This window comes from Mirounga angustirostris, unplaced genomic scaffold (assembly GCF_029215605.1).
Source record: "Mirounga angustirostris isolate CCGP_5_RB_7025 unplaced genomic scaffold, mMirAng1.0.hap1 SCAF_1, whole genome shotgun sequence".
NCBI lineage: Eukaryota > Metazoa > Chordata > Mammalia > Carnivora > Phocidae > Mirounga > Mirounga angustirostris.
The window spans coordinates 162,114,189-162,133,729 of NW_026991709.1; the positions used below are offsets into that span (position 1 = coordinate 162,114,189).

Below are 19,541 nucleotides of genomic sequence, written 5' to 3' on the forward strand. Positions count from 1 at the left end.
TATGTACCATATCTTCTTTATCCATTCATTGATGAATTAACACGTGGATGGCTTCCCTATGTTGGCTGTTGTCAGTAATGCTGCAGTAAACATAGGTATACATGTATCTGTTTGAATTAGTGTTTTTGTTTTCTTTGGGTAAATACCCAGGAGTGGAATTACTGAATCATATGGTAATTCTATTTTTTTTTTTTAAGATTTTTATTTATTTATTGGGGGATGGGGGCAGAGGAGCAGAGGGAGAGGGACAAGCGGACTCTGCACTGAGCGCAGAGCCTGACACAGACAGGGCTTGATCTCACAGCCCTGAGATTACCACCTGAGCCAAAATCAAGAGTCAGACGCTCATCTGAAGGAGCCACCCAGGCACCTCCGTAATTCTATTTATAATACTGTTTTCCACAGTGGTTATACCAGTTTACACACTGCCCCCCTCCCCCGCTGACTGAATGAAGGTTCCCTTTTCTCCACATCCTCACCAGCCCTTGTTCCTTGTCTTTTTCATTACTAGCCATTCTGACTGTTGTGAGGTGGTATTTCACTGTAGGTTTGATTTGCTTTCCCCAGTGATTAGTAATGTTGAACATTTTTCACAAGGGAGTCTTTTAGAGCAATGGAACTGCACTTTATCCTGATTCTGCTGATAGTTATGTGAATCTATGCGTGTTTTAAAATTCGTAGAACTGGGGTGCCTGGGTGGCTCAGTTGTTAAGTGTCTGCCTTCAGCTCAGGTCATGATCCCAGGCTCCTGGGATCGAGCCCCGCATTAGGCTCCCTGCTCAGCAGGAAGCCTGCTTCTCCCTCTCCCACTCCCCCTGTGTGTGTTCCCTCTCTCGCTGTCTCTCTCTGTCAAATAAATAAAATCTTAAAAAAAAATTCATAAAATCTACACGTCTAATAAGTTAATTTTGTAGTGCTAATTTAAAACATTTTTTAAAAGCTTAATGGCATAGGGCGCCTGGGTGGCTCGGTTGGGTGACTGCTTTCGGCTCAGGTCATGATCCTGGAGTCCCTGGATCGAGTCCCGCATCGGGCTCCCTGCTCGGCAGGGAGTCTGCTTCTCCCTCTGACCCTCCCCCCTCTCATGTGCTCTCTCTCTCTCATTCTCTCTCTGTCAAATAATAAATAAAATCTTTAAAAAAAAAAAAACTTAATGGCTTAAAGTGACACCTTATTTATATGTCATGATTCTGTGGACTGATCAGGTGGTTCTTCTGCTTTCCTTTGTGTTGGCTGGGATATTGGGATGCCCAGAAGGTCCAAATGGCCTCACTCACAAGGCTAGCAATATGTATTAGCCATTGACTCAGAATTTAGCTATGACTCTTGGCCAACAACATTGGTTCTTCCACTCTTAGTACTCTCTGCATGGCTGGTTGGGCTTTTTTGCAGCATGGCCAGTGGGTTCCATGGAGTGTTCAAAAGAACAATCTCCAGTTTCCAAGCACTTATAGGTCTCTGCATCATGCTTGCTAAAGCCCCATTTTCTGTAGTTAGTCCTGTGACCAAACCCAGAGTCAGTGTGGGAAAGTACAGGGCATGAATACGAGGAGTGCTGGCTCCTTAGGGGCCTCCAAATTAATGTCTTTCACAGATGGTGAGTGCTTTTTGTTTTGTATTGTTTTGTTTCCTTAAAACAGCTTTCCTTCGATTATCCATATTCCTTCAACAAAAACATTAAGAGACTCCAGTATCTAAGAGGGAGTAATTGAAGAAGATTGCCTGTTATTTAAAAAAAATGTAAACTGTGATTGTTTGAAACATGTTGAAAATGTGTTGTTTTCCTGTAAGTGTCGATGATTATAGACCCACATCTTTTTTTTTAAGATTTTATTTATTTATTTATTTGAGAGAGAGAGAGAGCATGAGCTGGGGGGAACGGCAGAGGCAGAGGGAGAAGCAGACTCCCTGCTGAGCAGGGAGCCTAATATGGGGCTCCATCCCAGGACCCCAAGATCATGACCTGAGCTGAAGGTAGCTGCTTAACTGACTAAGCCACCCAGGTGCCCTGTAGACCCACATCTTGTCAGAGATTTGAGTTTGTTCTTTGTGTACCCGATTACTTTCCCCCATAACTCTATCATTAATTGACTCTCAGTATAGGGAATGGGGTTCCAAAAGCACTTACATGAAATATGGTGCGAGTGGATCTTAAAAGTTCTCATCAAGAGGGGGCGCCTGGGTGGCTCAGTTGGTTAAGCGACTGCCTTCGGCTCAGGTCATGATCCTGGAGTCCCTGGATCGAGTCCCGCATCGGGCTCCCTGCTCGGCAGGGAGCCTGCTTCTGCCTCTGACCCTCCCCCCTCTCATGTGCTCTCTCTCTCTCATTCTCTCTGTCTCAAATAAATAAATAAAATCTTTAAAAAAAAAAAAGTTCTCATCAAGAGGAAAAAAAAATTTTTTTTTTTTGAAAAGCACCTGTTAGCATTTAATGAACCCCCCCAAACGTGGCTTCAAGCTACTAGAATGCAGGCGCCCCCGACACCCTTAATCTTCTCCTCTGCTCTTCTACTGAAGAATTTGGCCTTCACGATGACAGGCTGTTTTGGGGAGTTTTCCCTTTCCCAGAACTTTGTAGTAGCCCAATCGCACCACATCAATGATAGGAGCAGCTCCAGTCTTGGTTTTGGCGGCATTTACCTGTGTCTGCTCACTGACCAAGGTCCACAGTTTATCACGGTTGACAGTTGGGCAGAAGCTCTGGTTCCTCTTTAAGTGGTAATGTCTCATACCAACTTTTCCAAAGTAACCTGGGTGATACTTGTCAAAGTTGATCCTGTGGTGATGCATGCCACCAGCATTACCCCGGCCTCCTGGGCGCTTCCGGTGCTTGCCGATGCGGCAGTGGCCGTGGCTCATGTGGCCCCGAAGTTTCTGGGTCTTCCTCAGTCTTGATGGCATGTCGGCAGCCCAGACAGAAAAGCAAAAGGAAAAATTTTTGTAACCATACGTGGTTATGGATGTTAACTAAACTTACTGTGGTAATCATTTTGCAATATACACATGTATCAGATCATTGTGTTATACACCTAAAACTAATACAATGTTATATGTATTGATTATATCTCAATTTTAAAAACACAAAAGAGCTCACAGCACTGCAGACAACCTTGGGATTAATTTTGGGGATAGAAAGGAACCTTCTTTTTTTATTATTATGTTAATCACCATACATTACATCATTTGTTTTTGATGTAGTGTTCCATGGTTCATTATTTGTGCACAACACCCAGTGCTCCATGCAGAACGTGCCCTCTTTAATACCCATCACCAGGCTAACCCATCCTCCCACCCCCCTCCCCTCTAGAAGCCTCAGTTTGTTTTTCAGAGTCCATCGTCTCTCATGGTTCATCTCCCCCTCCGATTCCCCCCCCTTCATTCTTCCCCTCCTGCTATCTTCTTCTTCTTCTTTTTTTAACATATAATGTATTATTTGTTTCGGAGGTACAGATCTGTGATTCAACAGTCTTGCACAATTCACAGTGCTCACCATAGCACATACCCTCCCCAATGTCTATCACCCAGCCACCCCATCCCTCCCACCCCCCACTCCAGCAACCCTCAGTTTGTTTCCTGAGATTAAGAATTCCTCATATCAGTGAGGTCATATGATACATGTCTTTCTCTGATTGACTTATTTTGCTTAGCATAACACTCTCCAGTTCCATCCACGTCGTTGCAAATGGCAAGATTTCATTCAGAAAGGAACCTTCTTGAACATATAGTCAGATAGCATCCAAAGAAGTAATTTGTCTAAAAAAAAGCCTCCACAGAGGTTTTATATATTGAAGATATAACGCAGGAATACTAAACCAGAAACAGCCTACAAAATGAATACATTGCAGAAATTGAGGGTGTTTTTGTTTTTTGCTCGTTTCCTTATTCCATTGTTCTTAAGCAATGGTAAACACAAGAAACCAGATTACTATGGAATGAATGCATGAAGTAGGAAATAGATGGTATGAGGACAGCAGCATGGTGTAGTAGAAAGAACCTAAATGGAGAAATAGAAGAGAGGGATTCTAGATCTGATCTGGCCACTACTGCATCCTTCACTTCTTTCAATACCTTGGCTTTCATACTACAAATGAGGTGTTTGATCTGAATAGTGCTTCTTAACATCCCTAGAAGGCTCTAGAGACCAGGATCTCTGATGGAGATGGAGATTTGAAAAAAAAAAAAAAAGAAAAAGAAAAAAGAAGAGTCAGTATAATTCTTGTTTCCACCATATAAATTACAGAAAGCAGGGACACCTGGGTGGCTCAGTTGGTTAAGCTGCTGCCTTCGGCTCAGGTCATGATCCCAGGATCCTGGGATCAAGTCCCACATCGGATCCCTGCTCAGCGGGGAACCTGCTTCTCCCTCTGCCTGACTCTCCCCCCCTGCTTGTGTGCTCTCTCTCTCTGACAAATAAATAAATAAAATCTTTTTTAAAAATTACAGAAAGCAAAACTAAGATTCTAGGCTGGGGAGAGTATATAGAATATATAGAATGAGAAGGTATCGAAGAGGGGTGTGAGTTTTTACAAAGTATTGAGAAATATTGTAGTCTAGAAAATACAAAGGATCTCTAATGTCAATAGCAAGCAAGACTTGCTCGTCTTACTCATTTTTTCATCCCTAAATGCCAGACAAAGGGCCTGACACATGGTAATACTTATTTAATAATACAGGATCCCTCCTTCCTCTTAGAAAATTTTGTTTCGGACTTTGGAGAGAGTAATTTAGGGGTGTAACAGTTTCATCCCTTTGTTAGTCACACATTGCCTCTATAGATGAGGTATGAATGATGAATTCCTTCTGTCCCCCTACTAATACCTATTCATTTTTGGCCTAAAGTCTGTAGCTATATAGTGCTGTTTCTGTACAGGTTTATATAACTTATCAGATGCTCCCTTCTGTTCCTATTATGGTTCATAGAAGGAACTGAAAAACATTAGTTCATGTCTCCTTGCTTCACAGTGGACTGAACCCCATACACCAAAGAAATGTCTTACTGCTCTCTCAAACGTATTTTATGTTGGCCTTGTGTTAGGATCATAAGAAGGAAGCTCAGAACTCAGAAATAAACTACAGTTATTCCTTTTCAATTGATAATAATGACCTCTCTGGGCACTGTTCCCTGTATAGCCTATAACAGGAATCAAAATTTCCTTTGACAGTCTAGATACCAACACAAAAATTCATGTTCAAAGTAAATTATTCTTTCAGAAGTCCCTGTAAAATGATCTAAAGCAAAATTTATTAATATGGGAAACTACATATCCAGTATTTAAAAACAACCTCTTTTGAAACTACCCAGTAATAGTTTTTCCTATTTGGTGATATTTTTGTTTCCTAGACTTAATAAGATGTTGCATTACATCTTTAAGTAAAATTCTTAATGAATGGAAAAATTGTATTAGAAATTATAAGATCACCTGATAGGTGTTTGGGTATAAGTATAGATCCAAAAAAACCTTGATTAGAAATTGGAAATCTGTAAATAATCAAACTATGTGTATCTCCTTTTTAAATCCAATATTGGTGAACTAATACTTCTAAAATTAAAAGTAGTGTGTCTTGTAAGTGAAAAGCCTTTCCTTTATTTATTTCTTCCTTCCCACCCCACTCCCATTATGTATTTGTTAATACCTGTTTTTTGCTCCCTCAGTGGATGTCAGATAACATGTCATAGGTATTTGACCTCAGCTGTCTTGCGTGGACTATTGTAATAGCCTCCTAAGCATTTTCCTGTCCCCCGGCCCTCACTTAATTCCAGCATTGTCTATTCCTTACTCAGAGTGATCTTGTTAAAACCTAAAAGCTTTCCTAACTCTGCTCAAGACTCCCATTGACTTCCTTACAGTAGCCTACGGTGTCATACACAGTCCGACCCTGCTTTCATCCACCAAGCCTCTCTGTCCTCGTTTTCTGTTTTCCCTCCCTTAGTCACTCATCCTCCTTGGCATTCTTTGTGCACACCAAATCCATTCGTGTCTCAAGGCCTTTGAACTTGGTATCTCTCCCTGGGGTACCTTTCCCCAGATATCTGCATGCTTTCATTCAGATCTCTGATCAGATGTTATTTTATCAGAGAGGCCCCATCATCCTCTGTCCTCTTTATTCTGCTTTATTTTTCCTCATAGCACTCATCACCATTGGATATATATTTGTTTGTTTATTGGCTCTCTTCCCCAGCTAGCATGTAGGCAGAATATGTTTGTTCTTTGATGCTTCTCCAGAACAGTGCCTCAGATATTTGAATGAACAGCTCAGCTTAAGTTCTACCTCTTTGAAGCTTTTCTCCAACCTATAGTGACTCACTTTTCTCTCATTTTCTGAACATGTCATTGTGGGTGCTCATGTTCTATCGCTACTGATTCCTTAAAAATGGAATTCTTATTGTAGTCATAACTATGTAGTAGGTAAGAGTGTGGAGTGAGAATTGTACAGTATGGTTTAAATCCCAGCCATTTAAGTCTGAGCAGGTTGTTAACCTTCCTACTTTTGCATTTCTATTCCTGTAAAATGGCCGTAATGGGTAGTTCAATGAATGGAACACAGAGGAGAGAGAATGGGAAAAGCAGGAGGAGACCTGATCATCAAGATCCTTACGTGACATACCTGGGTGTTTGGACTTTTTCATGTAAGTAACAGCTTTGAAAGACTTTTTTTTTTTTTTTAAGATTTTATTTATTTATTTGACAGAGACACAGTGAGAGAGGGAACACAAGCAGGGGGCAGTGGATGAGGGAGAATCAGGCTTCCCGCGGAGCAGGGAGCCCGATGTGGGGCTCGATCCCAGGACCCTGGGATCATGATCCGAGCCAAAGCCAGACGCTTAACAACTGAGCCACCCAGGCGCCCCGAAAGACCTTTTTTTTAAGTGGTAGTACGACATAGGGTAAATTTTCACCTTATTTAAAATTTTAAACTTCATGGGGTACCTGGCTAGGTCAGTCAATAGAGCATGTGACTCTTGATCTCAGGATTGTGAGTTCAAGCCCCACGTTGGGCATGGAGCCTACTTTAAAAAAATTAAATTCTAACTTCATTTACTCTATGCTAATACTGAACTGTTGAAAACTTAATTTACCTTGTGGTGGTGCTTTCATACTGTTTTGTTTTGTCTCTGTGTCCTGTGTTTACTGCCGTTTCCTGGATAAATTTTATTTATTAAACAATTGGGTCACTTCTGGTCTGGAGTAGAACTTTCATAATGTGAGGGAGACCACAAAATTTAAAGGATTATATGTGCATTTCCTCATATTTTCTCTTGACAGAAATACCATGTTTTGGATCCTTTTCCTGAATAAGACTTTTTTAGTGTTCCCCTTATTTCAGGGAAGAATTTCTAACCATTCTAACCAATTGTATAGATTTTTGGTGACTTAAAAAGAAACAGTAATGTGCATTAGGTCTGTAGCAACTTTTGCCTTCTGGGTATGTGTGAGAAATGAGGTTATTTACCTTTTTTTTTTTTTTTAATTTTATTTATTTATTTGACAGAGCGACAGAGGGAACACAAGCAGGGGGCATGGGAGAGGGAGAAGCAGGCCTCCCGCCGACCAGGGAACAGGGAGCCAGATGGGGGGCTCTATGCGGGGCTCGATCCTAGGACCCTGGGATCATGACCTGAGCCAAAGGCAGATGCTTAACGACTGAGCCACCCAGGCGCCCCAAGGTTATTTACCTGATCTTCAGTTCTGGCATATATCTATTACCAAAGATATATTTTGAGGACGTTTTCCCTGCTCTGTTGTAAAATTACAGAGAAGGTTTGGGGTTTCTCACCTAGGTCACAGTGTCCAGAAACTGTGCCTCAGCTCAGATCAAAATCAATATATTATTAGTGATACAAATCAAATTAACCAATAGCTTTTCAAATTTCCCACTTCCTGTTTATCTCCTCCAGTTTCAAGGAGAAAAGTTCTTTCCTACCTTTTAATATTTTGAGCTGCCTGTGTTTAGGCTTCAGGTATTTTTGGTGCTTATTGCTTAACTGGGCTGAAGATTATCTCATGTGACAGCATAGATCTCTTGTTTTGGAATTGCCATTACTTTCTAGAACAGCCACTCTGTACAGCTGCCAACATGCCCTGGATCCTTTTGCTTCATATTACAGTGATACTGCTTTGTCAGGGTAGAATTCAGCCTCACAGGGCTGGAGTCAGTCTCTGCTGACCTCATGCCACAGTACAGCATGTTCAAATCTGGGAGAAACCTGAGGGTTATTCGGCATATTCCTCTTTCTCCCTTACAAGCATGGAACCCTCACTTTCCTCGGAAACCGTATGTTGTATCTGTGTGTGTATCTGTCTTTTTTTTTTTTTAATCTCTTCCTTAATCCTATAATTCTACAGCTTTAAGTGGGGGCCGGTTAAAAAGATAGACCCGGAAATTCTTTGAGCTGCTGAAACTCAGCATTTTTCAGCAGTAGATCTCAGCCACGGGCATTTGCTATTTTTGGACTGACTTGTGTGAGGTTGCAATAATCAAGAAGCATGTTATGTGTTTCCTAGTTGTTCATTTTGCCCATAGCTATTTGGGCAGAATGTACAGAGCACTCTTTGACTGTGTGGGCATGCTCAGATCATACTGGAGTGTTCCAACTCCGGTGTGATGGGCTAAGCTTCAGTGCAGAGTAAATGTCATCCTCACACTCTCAGGCAAAAAAGTTACCAGAAAATAAGTGTTTCCTTCAATGAACAAAAGAGTTTAGTTTGCCTTTGGCAGCTTAGGAAAAGCTTGGGTTAAATTTGAAAGATGCGAGGCATGCATAACAAATAAGAATTTGGATTAGAGCCATTTGAAATATTTCTCACATTAAAAACAAAGGTTCTTGGGGCACCTGGGTGGCTCAGATGTTTAAGCGTCTGCCTTTGGCTCAGGTCACGATCCAAGGATCGAGCCCGCGTCCAGCTCCCTGCTCCACGGGAAGCCTGCTTCTCCCTCTCCCACTCCCCCTGCCTGTGTTCCCTCTCTCGCTGTGTCTCTCTCTGTTAAGTAAATAAATAAAATCTTTAAAAAAAAAAACAACACAAAGGTTCTTACCACTCAGCTACTTGTTTTCACTGTATTTTTCCCAAAGACTTGGCAGTTTTCTGAATTGTAAAGCAGTGTGCACATATCTCAGTGGTAAAGTTTATGTCTCCAGATCAGAAGAACAGGTCTCTGAGATACAACTGGATAGGAAGATGATCCAGCTTTATGCAACACAACCACCATTTTCACATTTGATCTGTAATCTTGAGTAGAAAATTTGGCCCATAGCTTGATTTTACCATGATTTTTTGAATTGGTTCTATACATGATACATAGATATTTCCTAAGAGATAATGCTAAAGCAAAACAGATTTTTCAGTTTTACCTGATTCTAATCTACATTAATACTATTTGCCCTTGAGTCATTGGATTTAAGGTCCAGATTTTTTTTTAAAATTTATTTATTTATTAGAGAGCGAGCGAGAGAGAAACAGCATGAGAGGGGGGAAGGTCAGAGGGAGAAACAGGCTCCCCGCCGAGCCGGGAGCCCGATGTGGGGCTCGATCCCAGGACTCTGGGATCATGACCTGAGCCGAAGGCAGTCGCTCAACCGACTGAGCCACCCAGGCACCCCTAAGGTCCAGATTTTTTACTCTGAAGTTTGATATTAAATTACTCTCTTATGACTTACGGTCATTAATTTAAGTACTGACTTCGTTAAGAGATTTGTGGCTCTGCTCTGTACCCTTTTTTTCTGTTTGTTCTGTATCTTGGATTTTAAAACCTTGGCACATCTCTGTTTGTTCTGGGGTTAGAAAAGGTCAGTTTACTTACCTATGTTTTATTACGAATGCTAGCTCAGGTTGAATGGGTTGGTCTGAAAGAAAGAATTCATGGGAGAGCCCTAAAAGGATAGGAGGTGGAGACATAGTAAAACAGAAATTAACTCCTTCCCCCCCCTTATTGACAGTCGAAACGGAGGAGAGGAACATAAAATGTAATTTAAACATTTTAATTGATTTTCTCCATGATTGTATTAATTCATGAGTGGAGAAAATTTGCTTAAAAATATACTGAGTACCTGAGTAAATGATTGTAGATGAAATTTTTCTTGCTTCCCTACCCATGTCTCCCTCTCACTTAACAAACTATTCATTGACTCTGGTGAACTGAAATACTCTCATTGAAACAATGATTAAAATACTCAGAAATGAATGATGTAATGTATGGGGATTAACATAAGAATAAAAAAATAAAAAAAAGAAATTAAATTAACTGCTGTGTTAAAAGTACACACAATGATAATATTTTAGCAGATATTGTCAAACTGCTTTAAGAAGTTTGATACCAATTTATCAGGTGTTTTATTTTTCTACAAACTTACTAACTCTGAATGATATTTTCTGTCTTTGCCATTTTTATAGGTGAAATATATGAACTAATTAATACTTAAACTGCATTTCTTTGACCAAAATAAATGTAAAATAATTTTTAGTAAAAAAAAAAACAAAACTCAGAAATGGGGGCGCCTGGGTGGCTCAGGCGTTAAGCGTCTGCCTTCAGCTCAGGTCATGATCCCAGGGTCCTGGGATCAAGCCCCACATCGGGCTTCCTGCTCGGCGGGAAGCCTGCTTCTCCCTCTCCCACTCCCCGTTTGTGTTCCCTCTCTCGCTATGTCTCTGTCAAATAAATAAATAAAATCTTTAAAAAAAAAAAACTCAGAAATGAGGTACTTGCTCCACATCTGTAATTCTTATTATTACTATCTGGATACATCAAACTGCTATAGATTGGGGTTCATATATGTCCTCCTTACATGAGATTGCAACATGCTTTGTTAAGAGTTCATTCTAAACTACAGAATGAATATTTTGAAGGAAGATTTGAGGGGAAAATGTATCTGACTCAAGGTAATAAAACGGAGAATTTTAGAAAGCCAGACAATGTTGAACTTAAATCTATTTTTTAAATGAGATTAAAATATCTCCAGATGTTGATGAGTTCTAAAGACGAATAATTCCCTTTTTCCTTTCTTAATAGTTCTGCAACACCACACATCTATATGTTTAAGTCATATGTAATGCAGACATTCCAGACAATTCCTTACCAGTGTTGACATTGCTTGAGTTTTCTATACAAATGCCCAGAATTTACTGTCACAGTTTAGAACATACATGTGTAATCACTTGGTCATATATAGATACTTTACCTTGTAAACACTATATCAAACAGTGAACTTTTAAAAGATAAAATAAAACTCCTCTCACATCTGAACCTTATATTCTAGTTGGGGAAGATGACAACACGTAATAAACCTAATAAGTAAACTATGGAGTGTGTTAGAGAAGGAGGATGGCTATAAAAACAATAAAGGTGGGTAAGTGAGATTGGAAGTGCTGGGGGTAGACTGCTTTTTAAAAAAAGATAGTAAGTGTAAGCCTCATTAAAAAAGAGACATTTGAAGAAGGGCTTAAAAGAAATAAGCAAGTTAGCCATACAACTGTCTGAGAAATGAGCATTCCCAGTAGAGGGTACAGCCAGAAAAAAAGCAGGAGTGTTCCTGATTGTAGAATAGAAGAGAGGTTGGTATGACTAGAGCAAGAAAGGAGGGCAGAGTGGTAGGAATTGGGGTATCAAAGATGTAATAGAGTTTCTCAGTTGTCTATTACTGTAAAACAAACCACTCCAAAATTGAGTGACTTAAAACAATTATTTTATTTGCTCACAGTTCTGTGAGTCAGCTATTTGGGCTGGGATTAAAGAATGGTTGGATTTTGTGCTGGTCTTGCCTGGAGGTCACTATCATTGCTGGATGGCTTAGGTGGAGCTGGATGGTCTAAGATGGGCTCCCTTGCATGTCTGATAGTTGGTTCTGGCTGTTAGTTGAGTCTGTCTCCATGTACAAGGGTTTTAGCCTGCACAACTCTAAGGATGGAGTTGTCATTAACTGAAATGTAAAGCCTACTGGAGATCTCAGTGCCACAAGAGAGAGTAAGCCTTGATATACAAACACATTTCAAGTCTCTTCTGTGTCACATTTGATGTTTCATTTGGCTAAAGCCAAGTCCATGACCAAACCCAGTTTCACAGGATGGAGAAATAGATTCCACTTTTTGATGGAAGGAATGATAAAGTAAAATTGTAAAGAGAAAGGCATAGTTGATTGGGTGAATTTGTGGCTATTAATCTCCCACACAGAGAGCCAGATCAGAAATGCCCCTGAAGCCATTTTTAAGGACTGACTTTCTCTTTGAATGTAAAGGGAATACACTGAAGAGTTTTAAGCAGAGGAGTGACATGATTTGACTTTTATTTTTAAAGAATCATTCTGGGGGCGCCTGGGTGGCTCAGTCGTTAAGTGTCTGCCTTCGGCTCAGGTCATGATCCCAGGGTCCTGGGATCGAGCCCCACATCGGGCTCCCTGCTCAGCAGGAAGCCTGCTTCTCCCTCTCCCGCTCCCCCTGCTTGTGTTCCCTCTCTCGTTGTCTCTCTCTCTGTCAAATAAAATCTTAAAAAAAAAAAGGATCATTCTGGTTTAGTACTGAGAATAGATTATATGGTGGCAAGGGAGACCAGTAAGGAGGCCATTCTAGTAACCCAGACAAGATATGACCATGGCTCAGACTAAAGTAGCAGAAGTGAAGATAAAAAGTGGTTAGATTTTGGATGTATTTTGAATGTACAGCCAACAGGATTTTCTGGTGGATTGAATGTAAGGTACGAAAGAGAGAAATTGATGACTACAAGGATTTTAGCTTGAACAGCTGGAAGAATGGATTTGTCATTAACAAGATATAAAAAGTCTGCTGATGGGGCAGGTTTTGTGGGCAAGAGCAAGAGTTCAGTCTGAGATGTCTGTTAGATGTCTAAGTGGGAATAGTTGACTATATGAGTCTGGAATTTCGGAGGTCTGGGCTGAAAATATAATTGAAGGAGGTATTACAATTAAATGGTATTTAAAATCAAGAGACTAGATGAAGTTACCAAGAGAGGGAATGAATGTAAATAAAGGAGAGAAGAGGAAAAAGAACTGAGCCCTGAATAATTCGGTTTGAGAAGAGGAGAAGGAATAGTGGCCCATGATGAATGAGGAAAATCAAGAGTATGGTGTATTGGAAGCCAAGTATAGAAATTCTTCATAGGAGGAGAGAAACAGTAGCTCCGTCAAATGATGCTGATAGGTCAAGTAAGGTAAGGACTAAGAACTCATCTTTGGATATAGTAATGTAGGGATGATTGGTCATCTTCCCAAACATTTTTTGGTAGAATGATGAGATTAAAACCAGTTGAGTGAGCTTAAGAATGGGAAGAGAGGCATTTGGAAACTGAGTTTTAGACCATTTTAATGAGTTTACTTCAGTAAGGGAGCATAGAAGTGGGCAGTAACTGATAGAGGAAATGGGGTCAAAAAGAAGTTTCTTTAAGGTGGGAGATGGGAAAAATGTTGATGGAAAAAATTCAGTAGGGAGGGAAAATTGGTCCATTTCTTTCATTTATTTTATTTAATAAACTTACATGTGCTGGTACTCTTCAAACCACTTTATAGATATGAACTCACCTAACATAAGAATGAAACAGTGACTGGCCATTCAGTATAAAGTACTGTGGTGGGTGTTCTCAGGAGTTCAGTAATGTGTAAGACACAACTTTGACGTAAGGACTCATGATCTCTATTAGAAAATATGAAAACTTGCAAAAATAACTAAAAATAGGAAGGTGTGATACAAAGTAGAAAAATTATATCATTTACAAGTATAGAGAAGGGAGAGTATTTTCAGCTGGGGAATAAGGAGTGTGCATAATTTGATTCCAGTTAAATAACTGTGGGCCTTTAAAGGTAGGGCTCACTTGGACTTCAGTTTATATGTTTTTACCTTGAGCATGGACAGGAGTGTGTGTGTTGTAAGGTAGACTGGGGACAGGGTTTGAGGTAGGAGAGAAGACATTTTCTTTTCATTTGTAGTTTCAAGAGGTCAAAAAAGCAGAAAAGACAACCTGAGAGGTACACCCTTCTCTATCGCCATAATTGTCATCTTCATGTTTATACTTCTAATCCCCATATGTAGGGGAAAGGGGGTGGGGGAGGGAAGGATATATGAGTGTACATGTGCAAACTGCGTATGCATCTTCAGTACCTGAAATACAAGGATTCCTCTGTTAGTCCTCTATTTGATTCTATTAGATATATTTAGGAGCCTATCTTTGATTTTAAAATAGTTTGGGGAACAATCCACATTATTTTTCAGATAAGTAAAATAGGAAAATTTGAGATGTGTAAGCCCAGGAAATAGGATTAGAATATGTCCTTTAATTCTCATTTGCTCTTCATGAAAATTGTAGTGGTTGTTGGAAGTCTGAGAATAAGTAGAGAATACAAACTGTTTAGATTGATACTTGGGTGGAAGAAAGTATTTTATATTCAGTGGAAACCTGTGAGGATAAGTTTATAGAGAATCATTTCTGGAGAGTGTAGAAGCTCAATTCAAGGCGGCTTTTTATTTCTGGTGGTTCCTCTATTGTCTATTTTTTATTTTTTTTTTAAAGATTTTATTTATTTATTTGACAGAGAGAGACACAGCGAGAGAGGGAGCACAAGCAGGGGGAGTGGGAGAGGGAGAAGCAAGCTTCCTGCCGAGCAGGGAGCCCGATGCGGGGCTCGATCCCAGGACCCTGGGATCATGACCTGAGCCAAAGGCAGACGCTTAATGACTGAGCCACCCAGGAGCCCCAATTGTCTATTTTTAAAAATATAGTCACATTCTTGGGCACCTAGGTGGCGCAGTTGGTTAAAGCGCCTGACTCTTGGTTTCAGCTCAGGTCATGATCTCAGGGTCTTGAGATCAAGCCCCCCATCAGGCTCAATGCTCAGCTCAGAGTCTGCTTGAGATTCTTTGTTCCTCCCCCCTTGCTTGTGCACACACACACACACACTCTCTCTCTCTCTCTCTCTCTCTCACACACACACACACACACACACAAATAAATAAATAAAATCTTTTTAAAAATGTAGGCATGTTTTAATTATGTCCTGATTGCAAGTTCAGGGAAAAGATTCTTATGGGATCCAAAAGAGCTCACAAAAAGAGGAATATGTATGGTCAAATTATGTATGGTCAAGTTTATCCTTAATTAAAAGCATGCAATTGATAATTAAAATGAGATTTTATTTTCACTTATCAGAGTAATCAAATGCAAAAGTTGATACCTAGAGCTGGCACAGTCATTCGCCTATGCTGTTGGTAGTAGTGCAAATTGCTGTAATCTTTCCAAAGGGTAATTTGGTAATCTCCACCAAAGTGTGAAACATATGCACTCTCTGATACACTGATGGAATTTACATTATTAGTATACCCACAGAAGTTTACCAAGATATACATAAATGTGTTACAGTGTTGTCATTCAGGGAAGAAATTGTTTTGATGCCCACTTGAAGTGCCACAATATTAAATATCTTTGATATCCCCCTCATCCCCAAAGATGGTGCAGCCTTCTTCCTTACCCAAGGAACTGGATCCCATATTATCCTATTTAACAGTTATCCGGTGGGTTCAAAGAAATTGTAAGTTTCCTAGAAATAAAGGCTTTTTATTTATTCTGTTAATGGCGGTCACTAGAGATGAGGTATGTTAAGAATGAGAGATCGAATACTCCAAGATGAGTCTCACCAAAGAGCTATTAGGAACAGAATTGGCAACAATAGGAAGCTGCTAATTAGAAAACAAAAGACTACATGTATTAGTATGTGAGAATGAAATGGGGGAATGGGTAGTCTGGAGAAAGTTTACCACAACTCTACGTCTTCAGATAATTCTTTTAATTTCTAAGAGGTCCGTTTTCATTTTGAAGAACCAAACTGCCAGTGAGGTCACACAATTTGAGAGTGGAAAGGAAGAGAGAACTTTTATTACATACTTCTTCCTAAACTAAAGCTACTTTTATATTTTACATCATTGCGTTTATATTTCTGATGCATACATTGTATCATATATATTTTATCAAATATAGGTCACTTTATGAAAAAATCCAATTTTTGCCTGTTTAGATAATGTTTTCCCTTGTATGAGCTGTGGTAAATTGCTTGCATCATTTGACTGTTATTCTCCACTGAATCGGTTATATGCCAGATTACCTCTGAGTTTTGGAGCTGTGTAAAGAGAAAGAGTAAAGCCAAGTCCAGGACATCCAGGTGGCCGCTGTTCATACCTCAAACAATGAGCAATATCTAAAGAACTACACTCAATTAATATCTTCTTTTGGAGCATGAAAGCAGGATTAGAGTAAGGTAGAACTATTATTGGTTCTTACTGACCAGGTGGTTGTGGTTTTGACTGATCAGCATGAACATTTTCACCTTGGAGGCAAAGGCTCTAGATTGCATTGTTGTTTCTAAAAAGTCTAGAATGGTATTATCAAGAGACTAAGACTCAAGAGACTTGGTTTATAGTACCAGCCCTACATGACTAGGTAGGAACTTGGGGAATTTAGTTAACATGCCAGAGCTTTTTTTTCTCATCTGTAAATTAAACCTGTTTCACAAGGTAACGTCTCAAGATCTTCAGATTTTAGGAGGCTCAGATGAATATCATGTACATGAATACACATGTACAGACATGTATAGATTGGTTTTAAAAGCAAAATATACATTTTCCTATGACTCTCAAATATATAGACTCATGTCTCAAACTTTGCATATATTCTGTTTCTAGACAGTTATTAGATTTAAAAAACAGTTGTTGTGTTTTTGTTTTTGTTTTTTAAGTAATTTCTACACCCAACATGGGGCTCAAACTCCTAACCCTGAGATCAGGAGTCACATGCTCTACTTACCGAGCCAGCCAGGCTCCCCTAAAAAGCAATTTCTTAACTGATTATCCACCTCCCTCCCTCTCTCCCTTCCTTCCTGTGGAGGGAGGGGCAGAAGGAGACAGAGATGGGGAGAGAATCTTAAGCAGGCTCCACGCACAGCGTGGAGCCCTATGCAGGGCTCGATCTCACAACCCTGAGATCATGACCTGAAGTGAAATCAAGAGTTGGACTTAACTGACTGAGCCACCCAGGCACCCCATGATTATTATTCTTTCATTACAAACTGTTTATAGACAGTAAGTGATGGATTTTACCTTACTTAAACTGGAACTAATAGTGTATAGGAAAATCTGGATTTAGACAAAGTCTTATTACTTTGGGTAGGGTGATTATTTGCTTTGAAAAGCATTCATTTTATAATTTCTTTAACCATTTTTAAGTCCGATGTAATATTATTAAGTGTAATAAATATTATCCTATATGTAAATCTTTCATTTGCATATTGTTTTGTAGAAACAAAATCTTCCTTAAGGGAGAGCAATGTATCTTTGAGATTAATATCTGTGATCTACCAATTAATAAATTGGATAAATTGGAATTTGAAATTAGTGTAAAAATGTATAGTGAAATGGATATATATGTGTACTTTTAACATTTACTTGATCTAAAATTTCTAAACCATTAAGAGTCTTAAGGTAAAACTGTAATGCTTAAGTTCAGTTTTTTACTAATGTTAAAATTAGGTGTAGAAAGGTATTTTCTAGGTGCTGTTAATTCTTTGAAAAACAGACAAATTTTCAGTCTACTTAGCTCTAAATTGTTACTGTTAAAGGCTAGTGGTTAGGAATACATAAATAAGTACTTTATAAAAGAAGCCCTAATTACTAGGGTATTAGGTATAAACAGATTTTCTAAATTTAAGTTATCCCCAAGTAAATTCATTTCCTTTTTTAATAGGATTACTATACTAGTAGATGAGAGGTACTCTGAAAACATAGCATATCTAGATTTCAGCTGTGCCTTTAACAGTTTTTCATTATATCTTTGGGGGGAAATTATGACTGATTATTCATAACTGAGTAAATGAATGAAGGTATGAAAATAGTACTAACTCAGAAAACTATCACCCTGGAACAAGGTCTCTGATGGTTTGCTGCAGGATACTTCCTGTCCTGATCAACCTCTTCATTAAATCCTTGGCGAAAGAGATTGATATGGTTAATCAGAGTTGAAGATGTCAAGCAGCTGAAAAGAATAATTAAAAATTTCAGCCATAGAATTGGAATCCATTGGTATTCTCAAATGAAAAGCAGAAGTCATCACATTATGTGATTCAGCTGTACCACATTTATGTAATTTACAGAAAGGACAGCTGTTCTTAACACCATTTTCAGTTGAAGAGAAAGCAAACAGGAACTAAATTAAATGCTATGACTAGGTTCTCTAGCAGATCTCTTAACGCTTAACAAAGTGATTTAGATACTACACCAAAAAGAGTCTGCGTAGTGGGATCGTAATTAACCTAAATCAGAGCTCCTGTTACATTGCAATACAGTTAAGAATTAGGATGTCTTAGTCATTCTTTGAAATTAAAATTCTAGAAACGAAGCATTATTAATACTACCTTAGTACCTTACCTTAGGATATTGTATCAGAAACATTGTTGTTAATATGATTAAAACATGAAACACCCTGAGAGCAGAGTTCCTAGTAGTTGAGAAGAATAAACGAAATGCCTAACAATATCCCCATCTCAATTTTGTTTACAAAGAGACACTAAAAGTACATTGTTTCAATTGATCATGGACAGATTTGTCTTACTAAAGTTTTCCCCTTAAGGTTATGAAGACAAGCACTAGGCTATTAGGAATTGTAATTAGGACTTTTCCTTTCCAACTCCCTAGATTAGCAGTCTGCAAATTCTGTAATACCTTTAAAAGCCTTAGCAGTTTTCTTAATTTTAACTTCAAATGTTTTACATATTTTTATCAGATCATAAGGAGATAAAAGTAATTTTTTTCCTGAGTGGCTGCCGAAGTCAGGAAAAAACTAGAAACAGTTCCATACTGATTTTCTAAATAATGGCTTAAAAACAGAGGTCTTCCATATTTATTGCTTCTTAGTCTTATATGAGAAATTTGTCCCTCAGACATTTCTAATAAATTCACTTAATCATGGGGTAGACTATGTTTTAAGGTTTCTTACAACTCTAATTTGGAATTCTGTGAACTTTTTTTTTGGTAATTATTTTTTACATGGTTGTAGAATCTCAGAAACGAACTCAATCCTTAGAGAATTAAAATTAATTTGTAAACAAATACTGCCTAGTAATCAAGTGGTTCTGTAAAACATTGAATACAAAAAATGGAAGACCAATTCAGAAATCAGCCACAGCTAGCTGTACTTAAATAATATAAGCATGTATTTGAGGTGATATGATATATGGTTTTATTTTTTAATGATCTAATCAACAGACGTTTATTGAGCTACACTGTCTGTCTTGCTCTGGAGAACCAGAAGTGAATGTTGGGCCTTCCATATGCAGTCATCCCTTATTTTTTTTTTAAATAATCATAAATGAATTGGTCTTATATAATTTTTAGGAAGCCTTATTTTATAAGTAGTTTCATTAGGACCACAGATTGTTGACCTGTGTCCATAGGTCCTTATTTTACTATTGAGAGTTTAATGGTCTGCTATGTTAATTTACCCATTCAAATACTATACAAGTCTATGTTCTCTAATGGAATACAGAAACCTCAGAACAG

The 19,541-nt window shown here is 38.8% G+C and overlaps 1 protein-coding gene and 1 pseudogene across 14 annotated transcripts in view; one reads left to right on the plus strand and one right to left on the minus strand.

Annotated features, from left to right (window-relative positions):
* TMCC1 (transmembrane and coiled-coil domain family 1) overlaps window positions 1-19,541 on the plus strand; it is a 251,781-nt gene that overhangs the window by 182,478 nt on the left and 49,762 nt on the right. For 2 of the 14 annotated variants that reach the window (XM_064591825.1, XM_054504575.2), the window contains exon 2: window positions 6,528-6,628. The exons of 10 other annotated variants lie outside the window; for them this stretch is intronic. Coding sequence is in view for 2 of the 4 variants with exons in the window: in XM_064591762.1 (XP_064447832.1) it covers window positions 8,171-8,287 (117 nt within the window). In the remaining 2 variants the exon portion in view is untranslated. Of the gene's footprint in view, window positions 1-6,527; window positions 6,629-7,799; window positions 8,288-19,541 lie in introns of those variants that run through there. 2 more of the 14 variants (XM_064591762.1, XM_045904297.3) reach the window with 2 other exon arrangements.
* On the minus strand, window positions 2,444-2,916 carry LOC123842741 (large ribosomal subunit protein uL15-like; annotated as a pseudogene).